General features: G+C 38.1%; 2 protein-coding genes across 10 annotated transcripts in view; both read left to right on the top strand.

Annotated features, from left to right (window-relative positions):
* Positions 1 to 18,518, top strand: part of iars1 (isoleucyl-tRNA synthetase 1) — a 183,050-nt gene extending 164,532 nt beyond the window's left edge. For both annotated transcript variants that reach the window (XM_052110889.1, XM_052110890.1), the window contains exons 32-34: positions 891 to 1,034; positions 2,676 to 2,828; positions 18,079 to 18,518. In XM_052110889.1, coding sequence (XP_051966849.1) covers positions 891 to 1,034; positions 2,676 to 2,828; positions 18,079 to 18,161 — 380 coding nt within the window. In that variant the 3' untranslated portion in view covers positions 18,162 to 18,518. The remainder of the gene's footprint in view (positions 1 to 890; positions 1,035 to 2,675; positions 2,829 to 18,078) is intronic.
* A 4,541-nt stretch (positions 18,519 to 23,059) lies between these two features.
* The window catches only part of atp2b2 (ATPase plasma membrane Ca2+ transporting 2), a 258,483-nt gene continuing 255,839 nt past the window's right edge, over positions 23,060 to 25,703 (top strand). For all 8 annotated transcript variants that reach the window (XM_052111374.1, XM_052111378.1, XM_052111375.1 and 5 more), the window contains exon 1: positions 23,060 to 23,152. The gene's annotated coding sequence lies outside the window, so the exon portion shown is untranslated. The remainder of the gene's footprint in view (positions 23,153 to 25,703) is intronic.

The following is a 25,703-nucleotide window of genomic DNA, read 5'->3' as shown; positions in this document are numbered from 1 at the left end:
CATTGTGTCCTTGAGCAAGGCACTTAACTCCAGGTTGTTCCGGGGGAGTGTCCCTGTAATAATTGCACTGTAAGTCGCTTCGGATAAAAGCGTCTGCCAAATGCATAAATGTAAATGTAAAGCAAGTACAACACATGACAATTCTGATTTTGCTATTGCCATTTGGGTATACTACTGAAATGATGTAAGTTGTGCATCTGTTTAGACTCAATAAGTTCCTGAGAAAATACATGTGTAACTTATATGTAACTTATGTGTAACCTATGTGTAGCTTATGTGTTTTGTGTAGCTCTATATGTGTTTGACAGCCAGTTAAGTCTGATAACACTTCAGCGTGGAAGTAATGAATCCTGAACTGTATTTGTTGCATCATCTCTTTGATATATGGAAAATAAAACATGTCATAATGTTTGGCAACTTCTAAACACAAAGAGAGCTTATGCTGTATTTTCAGACAAGCGGGTATATTGTTTATTAATTTATTTCATTTCATTTTTAGTAGTCCAAACATATTCAGCATAACTCTGTTATTAATTAGGAATAACAATTTGGTTTCAATTAGGTCAGCCAAACACGTGTTTGTCAAGCATAATTGATTTGTCCATCTGTCTTTGTTTGGCATTTTGTGAAACATTTGAGCATGTTTTCAGTTAGATCTCTGATGCATAAACTAACTTAACTGTCTGTATTTAGTCGCTTTGATGTCACTTCAATGACCTCTGATTTTTTTCTTACAGTCCCAATCTGTTGTAGAGATTCCTGTATTGCTTTCAAAGCTAAATGTATTAAAGATATTACCCGTACCTGGCACATGCATTCAGCCTCCAGTAGTGCAAGAAATAATCTAGAAATAAAAATGCAATAATATATATTTTTTTTATCTCTTTCAGAGTTAAAACCAAAGACCAATTTGATGGCATTGAGCGGGAAAACTCTGACAGTGACCTCAGGTTCAAGTCCTGCAGATGTGGCCAGTTCAGACTCTCTCCTGTGTCCTTATGTTAACCTGCAACTTATCAACACCAGTCCAGCAGGTAAGCAGCTTTTTTGCATTCTGCATTTTGTTTAGATGCCATTTGTTTTAGTTTTTGTTAATATGTTTTATCATTAGGTAACAACATTACTTAACATGAACTAACCATGAAGAATAATTTTACAGCATTTATTAACCTTGGTAATGGTTCATTCAAGATATACTGATAAATTTTTCATAATCAGAAATTGTATTATATGGAAGCCCTGAACCGCAAGGTGGAGAAAATAAATGAAAAACAGTGAAAAAAAACAAATTTGTGTCTTAGTTCCTTTCTGAGCCTAAATCTCTTAAAAAAAAATTTTCCTCTTCAAAATAGTTTTCTCTCTTCAAATATGTATCTTCTCTTCTAATATATATATATATATATTTATTTTTTTCTCTTCAAAAAAATTCTAAAATGCTGAGTGCCTCCAGCCAGGTCTCCTAAGCAACCAAATTGGCCTGGTTGCTAGGGTTGCTAGGTAGAGTCACATGGGTAACCTCCTCGTGGACGCTATAATGTGCTTTGCGCTCTCGGTGGGGCGCACAGTGAGTTGTGCGTGGATGCCGCGGAGATTAGCATGAAGCCTCCACACACGCTATGTCTCTGCACTAACACACTCAACAAGCCATGTGATAAAATGACGATTTCAGACACGGAGGCAACTGAGATTCGTCCTCGGCCACTCGGATTGAGGCAGGGTCAATACGCCACCACGAGGACTTACCGTACGTTCACACCAGAGGCGGCGAGAGCGTCAAATCGACCAGAAGTCATTCATTTTCAATGACAGCCAGCGTCTCTTGGCGGCGAGAAGCGGCGCGGCGAGTCGTGGGCGGCGTGGGCGTCAGATGGAAGTTGAAGTGCAGTCAACATTATGGTAATGAGCTGTGACGCGGTTCGGCGGCAACCTATTGGAATATAGAAGTGCTCCGCTCTAGCGAAGTCTAGAGAACACAACCGTGTAAACTTTGGTTCCCATCAAACATTCGTTCCGAAGATAAAATGGAGGAGAAACTAATTATTGCCGTGGCGGGTTTCCCAGTAATATATGATATGTCCCTGTTTGCTTACAGGGATATAAAACAACCAAGACCACAGTTATTATTACAAATGTATTTTATTTTGATAACAAACAACTATAATTTGAATTACTTTCTGCCATCGATCGATTTCTTATTTTCACATTTTAAAGAGTTCATGAGGATATACGCTACTTGTGATAGGTCGGCAAAAAGTAAATGGTCGACATGTCTGGATGTTTAAATTGCGGCCCCTTTAAATACAGTTCACAAAACAAAGCATTCTGAACAACCATTGCCGCCTATTTCAACTACGTCAGAGCGTCCACGAGCGTTCTTGAGCGTCGAAGGCAGGGCAGCCAGAGCGAATTTTGACGCTCTCGCCGCTTCTGGTGTGAACGTACAGTTAGAGCGCATTGGAAATTGGGCATTCCAAATTGGAGAGAAAATCGGAGAACAAATTATGGAAAGAAAAAATAAATATATTGGCCTATGTTTTACTTTTATATCATAGTAGGACATAACATAATAGTTTAATATCATCCCTATTGTAATATGTTTTCTGCTGGTTGGGATGTACTTTTCCATGGTTTAGATCTCTCTGCTGATGTGATTGTGTGGTTCGTTTCTTCTCTAGAATGTCAGACTGGAGATGTGGGGACGCTGCTGTTAATGAATCCATTGGGTAAAAATGGGTTACAATATCCTGAACTGCTGAATGAAACCGCTAAAGTATTTGGCCTGAGAGGCAGAAGACTGAAGCTCTACATGAACGAAGACCTTACAGAAGGTATGATCGTCGATAGACTGGTCGATCAGGTAGTGCTTTCCTGATAAATATTATTGAATTGTCCAATGAGGTATCGCTTTCCTCGTGAATGTAAATAACTCTTCCCCTGCCATACTATATTTCGGAAATTCGCACTGTTCTGACAGATGGCACAGACTGGTATTTTAGAGCTCGTTGGCAAAGACAGCTTCTTTTTGTGTGCGTTTGTTGTGAGAGCGCTCATGTAATGCAGATACGCAGCTCTGTGATGGTCAAATACAATTCAAAATGTCTTATCGAGGTATTGATAGAAACACAGTCAGTTATGTCTGAAGTAAGTGTAAACACCGGGACAAAAAAGCAGATTTAAATCAAATGATCGGATCTGTGTATTAGGACTTGCAGTGTAAATGCAGCCCGATAGACTCGCCACTGTCTATTTCATTCATATGAACAACAATAAAAAGAAAACCATTCATTGCTCTTGGCTGGATAACTTTAGCTTTAAAATAAATTATTAATGTATTGTAATCATACAGTAAAGACCCAAAATCCATGAGAGAATGTAAGAATGTTTACTTGAATACTTGATGCTGCGGTTAGACATTTTAAGCACTGTTTTCTTTGTTCTTATTTTATAACTGTTTACAGTGTTTAGTTTCCTTATCTTAAATAATTACTTGAACTTGAAACAATGTTTACCCAATTCATAAATGATTAAAAAACTAGTTTTTGCATCGAGAATCATCAAATTTGGAGAAAAATCTCATTTGGTATTGGTTCCGACTACTGAAATGGTATCATGACAACACTGCCTACAGTTTATATTTAAATTGCGCATGGTAGATCTTACTGTAATAACATTATGAAAAAGTAGATCTCATGCCATAAGTGTGAGCACCCCTGACCTACAGTATAGGAAAATGTATTGTGTAAAATGTGCATTTTCACTCTAGTTCAAGGGTTATGATTAGTTACTCCAAAAAAAAGAAATATTCTTCACATTACTAATTACAACTCAAATGTAGTCAGATTTCTGACTTTACTGATTACTTCATTGGAAAAGTAATCACATTACTAATTACTTTAAGGTTACTTTTGAAAACCCGCTTTTGTTTCCACTCAACAAATTCAAAATATTGTCTGTATATCCTCCTTGTTCATTGACTCGTTGCACGACGCACACCCTTCAGCTGTCAGAAAAAGCAAACAGGTGTACATCATTTATGTTTTAAATGTATTCTACTGATATATCTGGAGCCCAAGTAAAACTACTTGTTTAAAACTACACACATACAGCTACATACTACTGAACTATACCAGATAGTTTACTGTTGCACTGCAGTTATGTTGCACTATTGTAAGTTTTGTATAACTTATGTTGTACTATGAATAAGAAACCAGCGTATTTGCTTACATTTTTCCTGTATACCTGACTTTTAGTATAAAGAGAAGATCGTTGAAATTATTTGAAAGTTACAAAGCAAGGTAGCTTGCATACTTCAGTGTTAGCAGGCAAGATCAAGTTAGCTAAAATTACACACATCAATCCTTATGGCACTATATTTCACATGCTTTGCAGTTATGTAAGTCAGTTTGAATGAAGTTCCCTCCAGGAATCAAATGCCCTGCCGATATTCACTCTAATATTCACTCAACCACGATCACGTTCCTGCTCAGCCAGATGGGATTCAGTAGGCTCTCAGGAGCGTGCATAAACGTCACACCTTTCGGATTTTCCGGCAAAAGCGACCCGCTCCCTTTGCATGAAAATCAGTCTACAGGCTTTAATAGGCAACCTAGAAAGTCCCGGGAAGGGCTCAATTTGAAGTTGCGTTACAAGCCGTTCACACATTGGCAAAAAAATAGGTGAATATTACATGAAAATTGTTACATACTGCTAGGGATGGGTGATATGGCCAAAATTGTTATCACAATATACATTTACACATAGCACTTCACTATTTCAAAGTGGATGGAAGAAAAGAAGAAAACATTTATTATAAACAGTCAAAATAGTGTCTTTTACCAATTTTACCATCTTTTACCGTTTATCAATTGAAAATGAATGTTAAAAGATCATCTGTTTGTTCTGAAGCATAGACATCAGTCCAGTATTTGTTGGAATATTTTTAAATTAAAATTAAATATTTTTTACCCAAGTATGGGGGCACAGAAGCCCTTGTGACTGTGGAATGATGCTGAATGTGGGTTCAGGGGTGTCCTGAGAGAACATTTTGAAAAAAATATTTTTTTCTAATTTAAAAAACATTTGTATATATTCATTAAAGTGAGAGACTAGGCCACCAACTAGTAATTTTAGTCTTTCCTTATCCATTCCAGACATATCTAATTAATTTTCTCAAAATTAGAACAGAAATCGATTTGTTTATTATTAAAGGCTTGTAGCATGCTGATTAAGAAAGATACATTTAGAAGGGAAAAACATTGTGGTCTAAAAGGTGCTTTGAAACCACGTTAACTCATGCGGCACTTCATGTCTACACACATGCAGGGAAAAGAGGCAACGCGTGCGGAGCTGGACAGGGCAGAAATTATGCATGTTTGGTGCTAGAGGACAATATTCAAGATTACAGCGCAGAAAGATCAGAGCTGTTGTCCACATCACCGTTGTTCTGTCGCACTCTTCACTAGAGACGATGAGAGGGCGCAACCGTTGTCATGAAGTCTTGCGGTGCAGATGGAATCAATCCGGTGTCCGACATAACCTAATTGTTAGCAAGGTAGCTAGCATTAGCAAGTACATCCAGTCTGACCCTACGTTACCACTGGCACATTGTGAGCGAAGCTGAGAGCGTTTTGAAATCCGAGCGATAGCCGAGCGTCATGCTCGCAAGGTGGATCATAGGATTATCAGCGGTGCGGAGCAAGCTCTCTCCTAGCGCTGTGGAAAAGCCTGAGAAAGCCGAACTGCTTGTGTTTTAGCGGCACGCAGTAAATATCGAAAATTCCTCAAAAGCTTATTGTCGATATTGTCGATTTTCTTTATCGTGATAAATATCGATATCGTTTTATCACCCAGCCCTACATACTGCACATTTAATCATTTGAAATGTAATAGGCTTCACTACTTTTGTACTCAAAAACTAATTCTATTACAGTAGTTAATTACTTATTTTGACTTCACTCAACATTGCAGCTGACTATGTAATTAATGTAATTATTATTGATGGAAATGAGGAGTCTTGTTTTATAATAATAAAAAATAAAAACAAATATTTTATTTATGTATTTATTTACTGTAGTTTCCAAAAATAAAGTCACACCTGACTATAAGTCGCCCCGGGTCAATGCTATGCATTGCTGTGCACAAATAAACAGCTTTTTTTCTGTGAGTAAAACAATACACCTGTTGTATTCTATTCATTCATTAACATCAGCGACTGTGGATATTTCTCTTTGCAATGTATAATTCGGTTCACTAACTGAACTGTTTTTACTACGAGTGAGATGAAGCGTCATTTTGTCACTTCAGACTATAAATCGCAGGACCTTTCAGATGATGAAAAAATCTGTGACTTATGTTCCCGGAAAAAAAACTATTTATTTTGTGAAATTTGATCATTTTCAACGGCACACCTGACAATCGTTCATGGCACTCTAGTGTTACATAGCGCTTCCAATACACTCTAGACCTTTTCCACGGTGACGTCAAAACATCCTCTTAGTTTAAGTTATATGAGGTCAGACATCAAGGTCATCAGTGTTAACTTAATCACCTTTATATTCAGTGTTAGGTGTAATGCTTCACACAGAAGCACGTTACTGTAATCTGTTTTCATTTTGTGGAGTAACGAGCAACATTACTGAGTACAGTCACAGACGTTAATAAAATTATATTTTCTAATTACAAATGTATTGCTAAAACAATAATATATAAGTAGAATGCATTTTAAAATGTATTACGTTCCTATGTTAGTACTTTTATGTGTGTTGCTGTGTCAGCTAATAAGCATGCTCTCTAACAAACCACCATGGCATAGAGGACACGTATCGAGTTGTTGGCAGATGAGTGAGCGGTGTTACTATGGACGCAGCGGAGTGTAGTTGTTTATTCAAATTGAAAATGAAAGTGAAGCGTTTCAACTTTTCATGCGCTCACAATCAATCTCAGCGAGCTCTGTGTCAGCATGCTCCCAGCCCTGGCTGGAGGAGATAGGCACGCAAGGCTGGGCCGGCAACAAATCCTACTCAAATCTTCACGCTCTACCCCATCCTCACGCATCTCCATCGGGTGTCCCTCTGCAGCTGCCGTGAGAGGAGAGGGAATCGGCTTCGGCTGTAAATGGAAAACAGCGCACGTTCCCATCTGACAGAGGAATGTATTGCTCACAATTTGAAAACATTTGCAGAATGGCGTCTTGAAAAAGACAATGTTAAGCATACTGCACTTTTATGTTCTTTATGTACTGTACACAATTAAACACAGACACAATGCTATAGCGTTACAGATGTGCAAGTGATAAAGGATACTCAATTCATGTCTAGAATCATGTCTACAGAAAATTATATATTATAAGGAGATCTTATCTTCATAAGAGCAATTACAGAAATGACAAGGCACAGTTTCAAGATTCAATTTTAGATTTAGGAATTTATTAGAAGGATATATTTAATTTAATATTTTGAAGTGTGTTATTTTCGTTTTGGGGGAAGAAGAAATCTTATACAGTATATTCAAAAATATTTTACCGTATTTTTATCAAATATACGATCTAATTTATTTCTTAAAATTTGATAAGGATAGCAAGTTTTGATATTAAACCTGTCTTATTTATTTGTTAGTGCAGTGTTTATTCTTAAATGTAATATCACCAACATATAAAGAGGGAAGAACTGCAGTAACTTTTGAATAAGAAAGGGAACATCTCACTTTTATACCAGAAGGTATTACATTAATAACAGTGAAGAATTGTTTAAAGTGAAAGCAGTAATCTAAAGTGTTACCATTATCAACCATTAAATCCATCACAGACCAGATATTTGTAATTCACCAATCTTCATAAAATAGAAATGTATTTCTATATAAAATATACTTGTTATTCCAGATAGGAGTACTGTGGGGTGTAAAGTGTGTGTGTGTGTGTGTGTGTGTGTGTGTGTGTGTGTGTGTGTGTGTGTGTGTGTGTGTGTGTGCGCGCTAATTTCTTTACCGTTAAATCATGACTAACCAAAGTGGACAACATACTGTATCTAAAAGAGGCACATATATAAAAGAGGGGATAATGGGCAACCCTGCCTTCAGACTTGTTGATGGAAAGCTGATAGTTTCACCAGGAGTTTGGATAAAATATTGTCACACTTGAGAAGAAAGTGAATTCCACACAATTTTCGAAACAAAGCTGAATGAACTGCAAACTAAAAGCTATAAGCATTTGCAGCCACTTAAGTTTTAACAAGATATTCATATTCTCAAATTCAATCACATTCAAACCACCTTGTTCGTAAGATTTGAGTATATCAGATTTTTTAATATAATGGGTCTTGTGCCTCCAAATAAAGTTATACATTTTCTGATTACTTTTTTTTTATAACCGCTGAGGAGGGAGCCAAAGTGAGAGTGGGATAAATCAATCTAGATAAATATTCAACTTTGGTCAGCAAAATTCTCCCAAAAATTTAAATATCTCTATACAACCAGCAATTTAAGATTCTATTGACGTTTTGTAACTTATTTAAAAAAAAAAAAATAATTCATACTAATCTTCAAATCTCTGCTTACTGAAATACCCAAGTATTTCACTGTATCTTTAACCGGGATGTTATACAGAGAAGTTACTTCATTGTGGTGTTGGGTCATAAGTTCACACTTGTTGAAATTCAATTGAAAGCCTGATGCCTTAGAGAAGGAGTTAACTAGTGAAATAGCCAGAGGGATCTCATGTCTTTATAAATCATTCTAATTACACTAACAAATCGTTCAACAAAACCAAAAAGTTCAACATTTTTAAAAAGAAAAACATGTTCTAACACGTCAAAGGCCTTTTTAAAGTCTAAGAATAGAATAAATCAAGTGACTGTACTCCATCAAATCCATAACCAATCTTATATTATAAGGAATAGATCTCCCTTTAAGGAATCCTGATTGTGAATCATTAATTAAATTATTAATGCCATCCTTTAATCTATTTACAAAAATATGTGTGAACATTTTATAATCAATGTTGAGCAATGTAATTAGGTGACAATTATCTACATATCTTAAGTCTCTATCTGGTTTAGAGATTAAGTTAATCAGGCCCAGGCTCATAATCGCTGTGAGACCATCAGGACCAGGGGATTTGTTTATCTTAAGTTTTTGAACTGCTAAATCAAGTTCTTCAATCCGTAACCCAACATCACAGCGATCTCTCAATTCGTTGTCAATGCGACGAATGAAATTTATAATTTTTTCAAATAATTCTTACAATCTATTGGGGAGAAATTAGCAGAACACAAGTCACTGTAGAAGCGATGGGTTTCCATGCTTATTAAATTAGGATATGTGCTTTCAGTATAATTTACCATTAATGAAAGAATATCATTGTTAAATTGTCGCCTTTTTTCTAATCTACAAAAGTAAGAAGTACTTTTTCAACCTCTTCTATCCATTTAGCTTTTGAACGTACACTTCCGGTCAAAAGTTTTGAAATACTTACTCATTCTTTTTATAATTTAAATTTTTTTCTCTCATTTTAGAATAATATTAAAGTCATCAAAACTATAGAATAACATAAATGGAATTATGAGAAATTATGTTGTGATTAAAAATACAAAATAAATAAAAACTGTAATATTTTAGCATCTTTGCTTGTCTTTATTATTTGTCATTCTTTATTATAAGTCATCAGTAAAAAAAAAAAAAATGTTTTATCACATTTTTGTTTGTAATGAAATAAATTAATATGGTGGCACAATTATATTTTTGTCTACAAAACTAATTTCAAACATTTAAGCATATGCCTTCAGATCAAAAGATTTTTAAGAACATGAGAAACATTTCAGTCAAACGTTTAAAAACTTTTGATCGTTAGTGTGTGTATGCAACTTTGGCTTTCTTAATGTAAAGATTATCTAATTCTAATTGTAGCGAAAACATTTAGCTTTTTTCATCATTACTTTTACACTTTTACTACAGTATTTGTTAATCTCATAGATAATGTTATGTTTGTGCTGTCTCCTTACATTAGCAAATGTTTTGCTATAATTAATAGATATAATTAACATTTGAAATTTAAGATACACCCATCTGGCTTTATGAGAATTGAAGTCATTATTATTATTAATTTTCCGATTAATTTCCCTCAGAATCCCTCATTAGGTAAATCAGAATAACATTTTCAATATCCCTTATTTCGTGAAGTGTTATAATTTGGTTTAACTAATAAAGAAATGCCCCAGAGGTGCTGCCGATATAGTGCAATCTTTTACAAGCAACAATAAATTATCTGAAATAAGCCAATAATCAATTATTGGTTTGCTTCAAGCATTGGGTCTTAACCAAGAAAACTTTCTGAGATCAGGATTAAGATATCTCCACACATCTATAAATTTAAGATTATTGCAAAAATTGGTAATTAAGGAGGTTGGTTGGGCGGTATCACTTTTGGGTGGATGTCTATCATGTTTCTCATCTGGTACAACATTAAAGTCCCCACCTACAACAATATTATCTGTTGGATATAACCTCTTTAAATCAGGGATTAAGGAAGAAACCTCAGAAAGCAGATGTTGATTCTGTTTTGCATTATTGTGATATATTGTTGTGCATATATATTAATCAGAATGAAAGAAATATTTTCAATATCTAAAACTTCTCGGTTACTGACGTAACCTCCGTTCCCTGATGGAGGGAACAAGACGTTGTGTTGATGAGTTGACACTAGGGGTCGCTCCTGCAGAGCACAGACATCTCTGATCTTGGGAAAAGGCCAATGGAAATTGCCGTGTGGAATTTGTATGCCACTCCCCCGGACATACGGTATAAAAGGATTGACGCTGCAAACACACATCAGGTATCACACTGAGGAGCCGAGCCAAAGACTCGGCCATTTCAGCGGTTGGTTCAGTGTTGTGGCAGGAGGGACACAATGTCTCGTTCCCTCCATCAGGGAACGGAGGTTACGTCAGTAACCGAGACGTTCCCTATCTGTCACTCACTCGACGTATGTTAATTATATCTATTAATTATAGCAAAACATGTGTTGTGGAATACAACACATGGTCTTTACCGGCTAGGAGCGGAAGCACATCGTGCAGAGCGGCGTCGTGGTAGATCCTACCCAAGGGGGGAGGAGTTACTACAAACACGGCGACCAAGGACAGAGGGCACTCTGCCCAAGGAAGACACGGTTTACCGGCAGGGAAACCATTTTGCGGAATATACATCACACAGGGTTGCCTAGGGGGACAACCAGCACACGTGGAGCACTTACCTCAGTACGGGAGTGGCAGCGAGCCTCTCCGAAGACTCGATGGCCGCTAGGCTAGGGAGGAAGAACGTCCAGGGTTTACACTCCTTGCGAACACAACTGGGGAAAGAGTGCACATCTTCGCCTCAAAGGAGGGGGGCACATCTTCGCCCAGTGGGCGATCCTCTGTTTGGAGACAGCGCTTCCCTTCCTCTGTCCACCGAAGCAGACAAAGAGCTGCTCGGAGCTTCTAAAGCTCTGCGTGCGATCCAAGTAGATGCGAAGAGCAGTGGTGGTGTAGTGGTCTAAGCACATAACTGGTAATCTGGTAATCAGAATGACGTTGTTTCAAGCCCCACAGCCACCACCATTGTGTCCTTGAGCAAGGCACTTAACTCCAGATTGCTCCAGGGGGATTGTAATAAGTGCACTGTAAGTCGCTTTGGATAAAAGCGTCTGCCAAATGCATAAATGTAAATGTAATGTAAATGAAGAGCGCACACCGGACACAGCAATGCCAAGGCTGGGTCTGCCTCCTCCAGGAACAGCGCTTGCAGGTGCATCACCTGATCCCTGAAAGGGGTCATGGGAGCCTTGGGCACGTAGTCCGGTCTGGGTCTCAGTGTCTTCAGAGAGAGCGCCTTTAGCTCTGCTGTCTCAAGGGGCTCGAAGGGACCACGGAGAGGTCCCACGAGGGAACGAGGCGCAGCCTGGGTGATCAAATCATGCTTCCCTAATACTTACCGACCACTGTATTGTGATGCACAGGATATAGCGGCTACATACACTTTCAAGGTGGAGGGGGACAGCCGTCAGGTTCAGGGGGTGGTGGAGGATTCAACTTCATCCCGACGCTCGCAGCCGCCCGGGCAAGCATGGCCATCAGCTGCGCATGGCGACAGACTGAACCAACCCACTCTCTGATGCTGTAATCGAAAGCTCATCCACTTCGTGAGCCGAGAACCCGACCACGAACTCGGCCTGAGACGAGCCGGCGGTCACATCGCGAACTCACTGGGGCAAACGAGCGTGCTGGGTAATGGGAGATCCGTGGGGGGGAAATCCCCAAATCGCCCCAGTGCTAACCGACCATGCCTCATACCCGTGGGTAGAAGGACCGAGTTGGGGAGCCGCTGGAGGGGCTTTCCCTCTTACGAGAGAAAGCCGTGACCGCAACGTTGCCAGAGTCATGCCCTTGCTGTGAGAGCATGATCCATCTACAAGCGCTGTCCCTGCGTGGGCAGTGCCCAACACGAGAGGAAGTGATAGTGGCCGTGAGAAGTGGAGAGGTAACGATCGCAACCAGGAAACATACACAAACGAAAAAGGCATCTTGAAAAAGACGTTTTTCGTTTGCGCCACTCTTTTAGAGGAAATTAAACTCTTTTATGTGTTTTCATATATATATATATATATATATATATATAAACAAAGTTGTTCACTCCGTATTTTTCTGCTGCTAAAGCGCCCAGGGGTATTTGCTCAGCACAACCGTGGTGCGCGAGGGGTAGGACAACTGGAATGCGCTGTAGATCCAACAGCGTACAGAGATGAATGGAGGTGGAAGAGGAATTCAGCTCTGTGAACTTGCTCGCTTGGCTCTGAAGAAGATATTAAATAAAATTGCAGTTCCTACCGAGTGAGAAGATCCATGGCTAAATAAAACTTTATCTCCCCATTGATTGGACCAAAAAAACAGCATCAGTTACATTAGAGTGTGTTTCTTGTAGAACAGTACAGTGAGAGCCACTATCTTTACAGAATAAGAACATTGCCTTTCTTTTGACCTTGTTTTGAATGCCCCGAACGTTTAATGATGTTCAAGAAAATGGTAACTTAACAAAAAGAACAAGCACTGGTATGAAAAGGAATGAGAGTTTCTCAGTGTTGAGTATCAACAAACCCAGAACATACCTCACAACCCAGTATGTCTCCAAATAATCATATCTAACAGCATCCTAGCCATAATCAGTTCAAGTAAAAGATTATGTTGGGTCAATGTAACCAAACGGCCCCCAGGCCACATTGCAGCCCTGCCATTTTGATCCTCCTTTGTAAGATCTTACATGAATCTGACTCCATGGTCCAGGCAGACTGACGAATTCTTCGTTGATGTCCATATTTCATCCCTGTATTTCCACATTGTAAATTGCACGATCATCTGCCTTGGTTTTCCTGGTTCCTTCCTGCCAATTCGGTGCACTGTTTCAACAATGTCTTCTATCAAGTGCGGTGCAATTTCAGCAATAAGATCAATCACTTCCCTGCGGGGATCCTCTTCAGGCTTCTCCTTCATACCATTGATCCATAGATTCCATCTTCTTTTATACTGCTCTAGATCAGATATTCTGCTCTCCAGCTCTTTGTGTGATGTGGTTAAGTTGCTCGTCTCTAGGCCTTTTTATTTTGCAGTCTTTAATTTCAGCAGAATTGAACTCCACAGCCTTGGAATTCTCTGCTATCATAATACTATTTCTTCCCATTTCATTCGCCATTTCTTCTCATTTTTCACCTTGTGAATCAAAACGAACAGTCAGTGAAGTAATGGCTTGCTTCAGAGTTGCATTGGCTATGTCATCATCATGAGATCTTAATTTTTTCGAAGTATTTGACTTCGTCTCTCTGTTATATCAGCTTTTGACACGACATCTCTCTGTTAAATCAGTCTTTACCTCCATCTCTGGGACGTCTGAAATTGATGCTGGGGTTGTTTGATGAGCCGGAGGAATAATAATCTTGGGGTAATCGTTTGCTGAGGAGACTTCCACATTTTGAGGACAAAAACAATCACGCAATGTCTAAAGACTTTGGGTAGGTATAAATGAGAATTTTGTAAATTTCAAGTCAAAATTGGGAGATTAACTAGGCAGTTTGGTAAAAGCACACGTGCTCACAAGTTCCAAATGTGTGTGTAGATAATGGGAAGATATTCCAGTGAAATAATTTTTCTAAATAAAAGTCCCACATTGAAATAACTAACTTTGAAATTTATACAAACACGAATTTGTGTAAAAAGTTAGTAAAATATTTTACAATATTTATCCAAATTATTTTGGGATATCACACGATATGGTGAAATTACTTTAAATTCAAAAGCTTTTTATAAAAAAATACAAATAATTGAAGATGAGTATTAATATCTGCTACATAGATAATGGTAAAACTGTACATATTAAACGCAGTCTACATGTAATTTGGAACAAAAGACAGCTATGTTTTTTATATCTGGAGAATATATCTGATATCTGGTGGTTCTTTCCACCACTGAGGAACAGAAATATGAATGATTGGCTACGACTTAGTGACACTTTGGAATGGAACCACCAGGCATTGCCCATTCTTAGATCGCAGGGAGTTAGAGTGGACATAGACCTTGAGGAGAGAATTAAAGTAAGAAGATGCTGCTCCATCGGCTGTCCTGAAGGCCAGAGTAAAAGAAAAGTTATTATACAAAATGAAAAATGTTGTCAGTAGTTTATAGAATAAAACAAAAAAGTTAATGGCACTCAAACACTTACCTATAAATGGTAAATCCAGAGAAACTGATAATTTTTTCCAGAGCTGTTTACTGCCATCCATACACGTCTTTTTAGGGATGTCCCAACATTTTCCAGCAGGATGCCAAACCACATACTATTGTATAGCATAGTATAAAACACACTAAAAAACACTTACTAACTTTAGTTTTGTTGAAAATAATCAAAGCAAATACAATTAATATGGGGGGAAAGTGCAACAGCAAGCATCTCTCCCAGGATTGTTCATATCTAAGTTCTAAGGCAGTGGTCACCATCCGGACCACAAGACATCATGAATCGTGTGCCCCATCTCACCGTTTCTACACTTTAGTTTAGCAGCATGACAAAATAACGGAGCTGTATACACCGCATGTGTTCCGGGCCATAGATAGCACTGATCTTTCAGCGCTATATCCTTCCTATAACATTAATGCCCTTTCGTGCTCCACACGCGTTTCCTCTCTCCCCCGGCCCGCGATATGAGGCACCACATAGCAGAGCTGCAGACGTGATTTTTTGAACATCAGTAGACCATAGTTGAGAAATACAGCGAGCAGAAATTGAGATGGATACTGGCATCTTTCCCTAAAATACACTGCACACTTTAGCTTCAATGAAAATTAAGCGAGGTGAAACAATCTTTATGGGTCTGACCTGAAAATCAAGGTTTGTGACAGGACAATTTATCATGGTTCCAACATGTTTTGAGCCTATTGATTATAAACAAAGAGATATTTGTTTAAATTTTGTGGGAATTAGGATGGCAAGAAAGCCAACCAAAACATTGAAATTATGAGTTCTCTGCATTTCCATTAATTGATAGTCAGCCAATTTATACTTAACAATAGCAAACAGTATTTGTAAACCACTATTCTGATGTACATTGTTTGTTTTTGGTAGATTTGCATTTTAAGGAAAAAATATATATAGTAGTATATACTGTATATATAAACTGTAGAAGATCCCCCCAAAGTCCACTACTTTGGTTGTCTTTGGGCCCCCAATGTCCTCATGCTTGCCCAGTTATTAAGATACTTTTTTGACTGTTTAAAATGTAGAATTGTTTTCTTATTGTACTTTTACTTATTTTAAGTATTGCTGCCAACTTGGACATTTATAATAACTATTCCACAAAATGTGAATTTATTACACATTGTCATAAGTCAGAATGGCTACGAAAAAAGTTATTATTGTTCGGACATTTGGTGGGACGAACGAGGATACAACAAAACAAATGTATTCACACACATGATATATTTTCCCCCATAGTACCAAATTGCGTTCAACCAGCAGTAATACTGGTGTTCGTCGGTTTCTTGTATAGTTTTTTTTTTTTTTTTTTTTTGCGATCAAACGACCAATCAAAACTTGGCCGACCAGGACACTTCTCATCGAATAATGTTTGGTCGACTATTAGGGTGCAGCCCTGCTGTTTATGCTACAGACATGAATGATATCTCAAATTCTTTGGCTTATTGAGGAAAGGTATTCTATTACTTAAAGCTACACAATGTAACTTTTGGCCCTCTAGCGGTTGAAGCATAGAACTGCAAGTTACTTGCAGAGGAAAACTGTTTTGTAATTACGTCAGTAGGGCTTTGGCACTGCTGTTCTGCGTGGATAAGTCTGATGGTTTGAGGAGTACCAGTGTAACCATGGTTACAGGTGATCAACTTATCAGAACAAATGGTACTTACAACAACAAAGCTTGCCTCTCCCCTCAAAAAAATAATAAAAAATAAAAAAGGAAAAATATGGAAATCTGAAAAATATCTTATTAGCTGGTAAGTAGCATATCTTCCGCTGTTGTTTTGACATATTGAAAACAATTGTTTAAAAATAAATAATGCTACAAAAGTTAGAAAATGCTGAGACTTGACAAAGATTGCTAGTCATATCAGTTAAAATCAAATGGTTGAAACGTTGCAAAGTGTGGAAATAAATTAGCTAGCAGCAAATAGACTAAGGTAGTAACTGGTTTAAAGATTGGCATTGTCACCAGCATAAAGCAAGCATATTGTTCTTCCTTGAAGATTAAATCAATCTCTGTAGTACCACAATCCATAATACAATGTGCCATTAGAGTGGCCAATGCTATCTAACAAACCACCACGCTAAGAGAGCTACCTGGCTAATGGTCAGTCTAAAATAATATATTACCTGTCGAGCAAGAAAAAGCAGTTTTCAATCCTTTCTGATCTCAGAGTTGTCACCGCCTCTGAAAAAGCCAAGCTGAGGTTGTTTCTTATATTATTACGGGCTCTGTCGTTTTCCCTTTTTGCTTGCAGACTCTTCTGGGTTCGATGTTTCTTTATTTTGAAAACCGGTGACTCCATTAGGAACCCGATCCATATATTAGGGACCAGAACATCATAGAGGTGTGGGCTAGTAAGAAACCACCTACAAATCACTCAAAACAACCTAGCAGTGCCCTAGCAACCTCCCACAAAACCCTAGAAACCATCCACCTAGGCATCACCATGGAAAGTTTTGCACGGGCAGGCACCACTCACATTTACTTCAGAATATTTAAAGTAATTTCACTCATAAGTAATTGATACGTAATTAGTCAAACTATTGTGGATTTAAAACTTGATTCAGTAATTCCATTATTAGCACTTTTGGCTTTTCTGCCTTTCAACTAGTCATGTTTTCATCCAAGTTACAAATTAAATTTATGCAAAAAAAGTTAAAAAACATTTAGCAAATAAAACATCGTTTCCATCCCATGTGTTCAAGAGAACAAACTCGTCACTTCCTGGGGAAATTGGCACATTGTAAAAATTGTAGCTACTGGAGAAGGCACTGTGGTTCTGTTGTTCAATGTAATGAAGTACTTGCGGTTTAGCACGCAAACAAAATGCTCTCACAAACCTCATGTTTGCATGCGATCGGTGGCAGATGCCTTATATCTGGGAACGAACGTGTATCAGGCAGTTTTGGGAGGTATTCATTGATGGTCATTTTGATGATGGGCTTTGGCTCTGGCATTAAAGAATGACAAAAGTAACATTTGAGATGCTATGCGATATTCTCTAAGTGAATTATGTTTTCACATGGATTGTTGAGACTCAGGCATTTGAATTTGGATGCACATCTGTATTCTTATATAATTTCTAAACTTATGTGTTTCCATCATAGTTAATGCGCTTGTCTTATTGAATAAAATTTATCCACCTCAAGCAAGCATTTTTTTTTTTTTATGCGATTTTATTCATATCTTGGTGTTTCCATCCACCATTTCACATAAAATATGTAGATGAAAACCCAATTTATGTTAACAGTTCTGATTATTTGCCTATGCTTATTGCACATATTAAACTCATTGTTTTTATCTTTCAGAATTGACAGAGACATCCTCTCTAAAGGCACTGAACACGAAGACTCTGTTTGTGCAAGTTCAGCCCACTACTGCAGAAGCATAGTGACCTTAGACATCCAGCAGGCTCTCTCACTTAACACGAATCAGATTGAAGAGTTACAGCTACACCTCTTACACATTTTTTCCGACATCTGTTGATCATCTAATTATTTTCTTGGCTTTGAATTAATGGTGTTCAAATAAATCAATCAAACATAACTGTTCATGACTGTTTAGAAAAGGTAGTTATGAAACTGATATTCTCTAATATACTGAAACTGATATACTGTTACTATCAGTTGTGCAAGACTTGAACTGTACTTTGCAATTATGGTTTCTTTTGGGGGAACTTTGAATAAACCTTTTAATGGGAAATAAAACATTTCTTTTAAAATATTCAGTGACTTATTCATTTGACATTCTTTATCATTTGACACAATACAATTAATGCAATTTATGTATAACAGTTTGTTTTGGTGATGCTATGCCTAACAATAAATATGTTATATAATAATAGCCTATTTGGTAGTAGATCAGCTGTGTGAATACTAAAGCTATAATAAGGATATGTGTTTTGTCATATTTGGAATATTTCGTTTTCATCAAAATGGGAACATTTGCTAATATAGAAATCATCCTCATGGTGAAAGATAAAGAAAAAAAGCTAGTAATTGTTTAAAGTCATTTTTAAACTATTAGGGACACAAATGACACTTTGAAAGGACTTCCTGTTCTCTGTCTATCTGGCTGTTGAAAGGGGACATCCTTGAATTGCGATGACTTGGTCTTTTGCCACCAGTGTAGCCGAGTGAATTGTAAACACATTTTTAGCCATCTGTCTGCTCTCCACCCAGTCTGTCTGAAGTCACTGGAGGAGCACAGAGTGTGTTCAGTCAGCATCTGCTACACACTCTCAGCATGCCCATCTTCACTTCAACACCATCTCTAATAATTAAACTATTGAGAGACTCCTGCATGCACAGAAATCATTGACTGGATGAGGCACTTTCATTTGGAGTCTCTCTGATCTATGTAGTGAACATTGCCGAGTGCCCTCCAAAAACCGTTCTGTCCCTTTTAGGCACTGAATGTCAATGCAAAAATGTGTCTTATTGACTTTGCACACAATCCAGATAAACCAGGTTCTATTTGTGCTGGTTTTGCATTTCCATTAATTTCGTTATTTTCAGCACAAACATGTTTCATTTGATGTGTAAATGAGGCTTATTATAGGTACTGTAAAAAAGCCTTATTCACAAAAGTCAACGCTTGTTGCCTGATGCAATTAACATAATGCCATTACCAGCTATACAACCAAAAGTGTGGCATCATATCATGGGCAAATGTCTTTCCATCTGAATTGCTACGGAAAATTAAAGTAATGCATTTGCTATTTTGTGAAGTTGAGGAGCAGGGTAAATAGCGGCCAGCCATTAGTTCAACTTAGGATCATGCCACAGTGTTGCAGTTGGTTAGAAACTACCTGTTGGCATAATCAAAAACAAGGGAAGGGAAGGTTATTTACCTATAGGCTAAATGTGACTTTTTTTGTTTTATTTTTGCATAATACAAATGCATGATCTGGGATAAGAAAGAACAGTCATTATCCTAATTGCAGGTGCATTGGTCATAGAAACTATTGAATTACTTAATGTCAAGGGGAAGATAGAGAAAATGCCAAACATGGCATGCATCACCAAAGAGGAACAGTGGTCACAAATCGAAAATCACCAACAGGCTTAGATGTGCATTTCTTAGGATAGTTGCTAAATGCCAGCCTCAAAAATGAGCCAAAAACTGAATCAGCACCTTTGACCCAGTCTCAAAATCTGTTCCTTCACCAAAAAATTATGCCAATTGGAAATCAATTCAAGGTCAAAGACTTATATCATGGTTTAGAGAGCACACAACCAGGACCCCTGAGCAAATTAGTTAGAGTTTTTGAACTAAGCCAATGTATGCGTTCAATTCTTTGCCAACTGTTAAACATATTGGGAAATCCAAATTTGGCCACATGGGAAACACATTTCCCAAAAGTATTGTGAGAAGTTAATCGTAGAGACCATTGGCACCAATGGTTTCTATGATCTTCTTAGGGTTACGATGCTTTTGGGAAATGCAGCCTTGAACCGTAGATTAACAGCTATTACACCTTTTTAAAACAATTTTGACTTGAAATCTTGAAGAAAAATATCCCCGTACACAGTCAGACTTATGCGACCACATTCCAAGAAGGATTACGACAGCTCTAAGGGCAAATAGGTTGCCCTACTACTTAATGGATCCTTCGTATTATTGTTTACAGGTCCAAGGGAAGGATTTCCTTCTGTCTGGACATAGTAGTAATGTTTCTTTTAAAGATGCATATTTATATTTCGGGTTTTCTTAAGTGCAATATATATGTTTAATCTACGTATATCAAGTATTAGATTAGGGTCTGAGGAAAGGTGGTTTTAAAGTGAAGGGGATGACAGTTTAATGTCATAGTATATTTTTGATTAAATGAGAAATTTGTGTAAATAACATTCTTTTGGACGTGTTATATATATATATATATATATATATATATATATATATATATATATATATATATATATATTATAAATGTGCTAACAAGGAGGCTATAAAGCCATGATATGGTTTACTTTTATGTTTCCTTTATGTGATTTTTGGAGCTACAAATATCTGATCACCATTCACTTGCATTGTAAGGGCCTACAGAGCTGAAATATTTTTCTAAATGTCTTCATTTGTGTTCTGCAGAAGAAAGAAAGTTATACACATATGCAATGGCATGAGGATGAGTAAATTATGAATTTTCATTTTCTTTGGTGAACTTTTATTTTTTTGCGTTTTGGCTTTAATCTTGTGTTGTTTTTATTTAGTTATGGGTGGCTTAATTTGTTTGTGCTGTGGTTTAGTTCAGTTGTGTTTTCAGCTTTTATTTGCACCTCTCTGCAACCGTACGAACGTGACTGGTGTATATTTGGTGTCAGATTTAGTTTGCCTATTTGTACATGTGTGTACATGTAATTTGTGTAATATTTAAATGTAGAATATTTAGTGTGTGGTTCATTCCTGTGATTCGGTAACATTTAAACTAGGAATGATTATGTCTTTAACTACATTTGTTTAATTGTCTGAATACTCCACAACATTAAGCACATGTTAAACCTCCAACAAATCATATTTTCACACCTCAGGCATCAAAGCCCTTTTATCATTTTTCTCAACCCTGTCACAGACATAACGGGAGTGGCTTGAAAATGATTCTACAATAAACATCTGCTCGTGTTTCACTCATACCTATTTTATGACTATAAATATACAATTTATGACAGTTTTCTCATTTTTACATAATGAAGCTGCAAATTGTGTCTGTGGTCTCATTATTTTTGTTTAAAAAAAAAAAAACTATTCAGATTTTTAACTAAAAGCCCAGGTATTTTATGCTAGCTCTTATCTTGTCAAGCTTTGCTCAGCAAATAATATATTGATTTTTAATTTAGTTCCCATTTGAATTATCCAATATTGTCACTCTCGTCTTAACCCTGTCACAACTCTCCCACCACTAGGATACTTGCGCCCACATATTGATAACACTGTTTCGTTTAAGTAATTATATAGAATTTGTAATGTAAAAAATATGAATTATTCCATATTTTTGTTACAATATATACACTGATGAGCCAAAACATTATGACCACCTGCCTAATATGCTGCTGGTCCTCTGCGTGCCGCCAAAACAGTGCCTACCCTACAATATGGACTCTACAAGACCCCTGAAGGTGTCCTTTGGTATCTGGTACCTAGATATTAGCAGCAGATCCTTGAAGTCCTGTAAGTTGCATCAGACTTGTTGGACCCATAGATGCTCAATCGGATTGATATCCTGGGTATTTAGAGGCCAGGGCAACACCTTGCACTCTTCATCATGCTCCTCAATCTCTTCCTGAACAGTGTGCAGTGTGGCAGGGTGCATTGTCCTGCTGGAAAGAGGCCCCTGCCATCAGGGAATACCATTGCAATGAAGGGGTGTACCTGTCTGTAATTATGTTTAGGTAGGTTGCACATATCAAAATGACGTCCACATGAATCACACTCCCTCCACCGGCTTGTCGCCTTCCCACAGTGCATCCAGGAACTTTGTTACTCAGTGAAAATGCAACACAGACAGAGTATGCCGTCACTGTGTTAATACATCAGCGTGTCCAGTGTGCGTGCTATGACATTTTAATGGTTCAAATGTTCTATTTCTGCGGTGCAGCTCCGTTATATTGCCATGGTTATATTTATATATTGTTTTATTATGGATGTGTTTATCGATTGTTATTGGTCATTTTGGAAAGCTCTTTTTTAGGGTGGCAGCTGCCACACCATGACACCCTGCTTTGACATGTGCCCATGTTAGGAGATTATCAACTATTCACTTCACCTGTGAGTGGTCATGCATTTAAGGGTTGTGTGTGTGTGTGTGTGTGGGGGGGTTAATTAAGGAACATTAATTTAGTGACAAAAAATCTAAACAGGGTGTACAATTGTTAATGAATTTCTAGGTACAAATGTATCGAAGTGCCTCAGGGACATGACTAAATGCTTGGTATAAGATAGAAAGGAGAGATTATTTATGATAAATTTTATTTTAATGCAATAATTATTTTTAATTAATTATAATGGACATATCAGCATATTGTAAAAAGCCTTTCACATTTCATTTTAAGTGAACGACCACTAGTCTGTGGTACTGAAACATTAACGAATTCCAAGAATGACCCATGTAGGCTACGTTTTAAGTCATCACTAACTTTGTTTTGACTTCTTTTGGGGTCTAAAAGTCTTAAAATGCGCTGGTTGTACATGAAGGGCATTTAATTGTGAATGAATGAAAACTTCCCCATGTGTAGTGTGAGCTGCTTTCTGCTTTCCCCTTCAGGGTAACATATAAGAGACGTAATGGAAAAATCTCAGTCACTTCAATCTACTCTCAGCCCCCCTGGATCTCCTGCAAACCCAATGCACCGGAGCACGACTAAACACGCACAAGGACAAAACGAGGTAAGTTTATATGGCTTTACCGAACTCAAAGCGTTATTCTGACTGCTGTGAGGATCACGTATTATTCTTGACATTGATGATATTTTGAGAAACGCCGATACTCTTGAGCGAGCGCAAGGTGATCGAGCATCGCAGGTCATTGAGAGTAATAACAGATGAACAATGCCAGCCTAAACATATACCCTGACAATCCCCACTTTATGTAATGAAGGTGCAGAAAACAGTCAGCGAACAGAAAATGTTCTATATCTGCGGTGCAGCTCCGTTATATTGCCATGGTTATATTTATATATTGTTTTATTATGGATGTGTTTATCGGTTGTTATTGGTCATTTTGGAAAAGAGAAAGCATGTTGTGTTTTTGGTGGGACATGCGCAAACATCATGTTTCAGTGAACGAAAGTTCGACGAAACAGTGTAAGACACTGATGATAATCCACGTATGCCGTAAAATCTGTTCTCTAGTATTGAAGTGATGAGGTGCAAGCCATTGATGATGGATGGGAGATGAAGGACCATTACCTGTGTTCAGTTGTGATGTCATTGAGCGCGCGACTGATCTTCACCAGTCGCGTGCTCGTGATGGATTTATTTAATGTTCTGACTGGAACTGTTTGTGGCCTCATTTTTTTTTATTATTATTTTTGTGTGATGTATTCATTACATGTTGTTTTGATGTACACCAATCAGCCACAACATTAAAACCACATGCCTAAAATTGTGTAGGACCCCCTCCTGCCGCCAAAACAGCACCAAACCGCATCTCAGAATAGCATTCTGAGATTATATTATTCTCACCACAATATTGGGATTCAGATGTGTGTTTTTGAAGTATGGGAAAACCACACATTGAAAAGAAAACAATACCATATAGGCTAAGGGACAAATTCTAAACAGTATTTTGCACTCTTAAGGGCACTGCGTGAAGGGGACGCCACTTGAAAAGACTACTTTAAAGGTATGCCATCCAATTTGAGGAAGTTTGTTCAATACCCCTTAGTCACTCCTCAGGCTATGTGCTCGATGTTGTTTACTGTACTAGCTAAACTACTCTGCTTGTTTGTCAGGATAATGTGCTGCATGACTAGACAGCAAGTGAAAAGTGTATGTGGTCAAGACCATGTACACTAGGACTGGGAATTATCATGAATTATTCACAATGATTTTGCTGGGGATTAAAAATTGAGTAACATTCCATAAGTCACTTCAAACTGTTCATTTCAACTTTGATACAATGATTCATTACTATCATCGTTCAAAAATGTTCTTCATGCACATACATTGTATTTTTTTACTTTAATTCTCACATTCCCATGTATGTTTTGTCAGTCCTTAAGATTGACGTCAAAGAATTATCAGCTAAATGAATGACCAAAATTTAAAATATGTTCTCTAGTAACATTGACAGAAGGGCAGTAATTTTGTGTCTGTCAGTCTGTTTAAATAATACTCCTGCAGTATCACAATAGTGCTTAAGTCAATTTATCCTATACTGTTTATAAATCTATTAATTATTTCCTTTAATAATAACCAATAGATAACGTCTAGGTTACGTATGTAACCTACGTTCCCCGATGGAGGGAACGAGACTTTGTGTCGGAGACTAGAGGTCTCTCTTGAGCGCCGAAATATGCCTCTGACTTATGATAAAAGGCCAATGAGAAGTTGGCAGACAGTATTCGCATACCCCACTCCCGTACATACGGTCATTTAAGCGGGCAAATACGATTTTTCTGAGTAGCCGGAAATGGTCCGGCCACAACAGTGGCTCGGCTCAGCGACATGGCGGGGAGGACACAACGTCTTGTTCCCTCCATCGGGGAACGGAGGTTACATACGTAACCTAGATGTTCCCCTTCTGTCGCTCTCTCAACGTTGTGTCGGAGAAGCGACACTAGGGGTCCCACTTAAATCATGCCATGCGCTGAGCCGTGTATGTGAACTGCTGATACAGAAGCGGGCAGGTATCAGCTGCACGTACCCTTCCCCAATGCCCCATATAGTCATCAGAATCCTTCTGGTTACTCTGTTGAGGAGAACAAGGTGATGCTTGCCAACCTGGGAACGGGCCAAGCCTGGCTGGGCCTCTTTTCTCTCTATGTTTCTCGCATAGAGTAATCACGGCCGGGGCCCTTACATGCATCAAGGGAAGGGTTTCCTATTCTTTCAGAGGGAAAAGACCCTGTGGAGACCACACCTACCCTGCAAGGGAGGTAAAGGTGGCGAATACATCACATGGCCGCTTAGGTCCTATGTGGAAAAAATTACTCGGTGGTAGATCCAGCCTCAAAGAGGGGGGAGTTGCTACAGCACGGCGACTGAGGCTGCTGGGACTGCTTAACGGAGACACGTGAGTCCACTCGCAAGGGGACAGTACCGCGGAAAATACACACAGGGGGAGTCCGTGTAGGACACCTTGACCTGTGGAGCACCTATTCCAGTACAGGGTAGATTAAGTACTCGTAGTGGATTGGGTAGGCGAGTTCCTCCGCTGAACTGCGGACCCATGAGTGCTAGGGAGGAATCATCCAGGGATCCGAGAGATGGGATC

This window comes from Xyrauchen texanus, chromosome 39, assembly GCF_025860055.1.
Source record: "Xyrauchen texanus isolate HMW12.3.18 chromosome 39, RBS_HiC_50CHRs, whole genome shotgun sequence".
In the NCBI taxonomy this organism is placed as follows: Eukaryota; Metazoa; Chordata; class Actinopteri; order Cypriniformes; family Catostomidae; genus Xyrauchen; species Xyrauchen texanus.
Note: the sequence above shows the minus strand (reverse complement) of the source record. Positions and strands in the feature narration are given on the sequence as shown.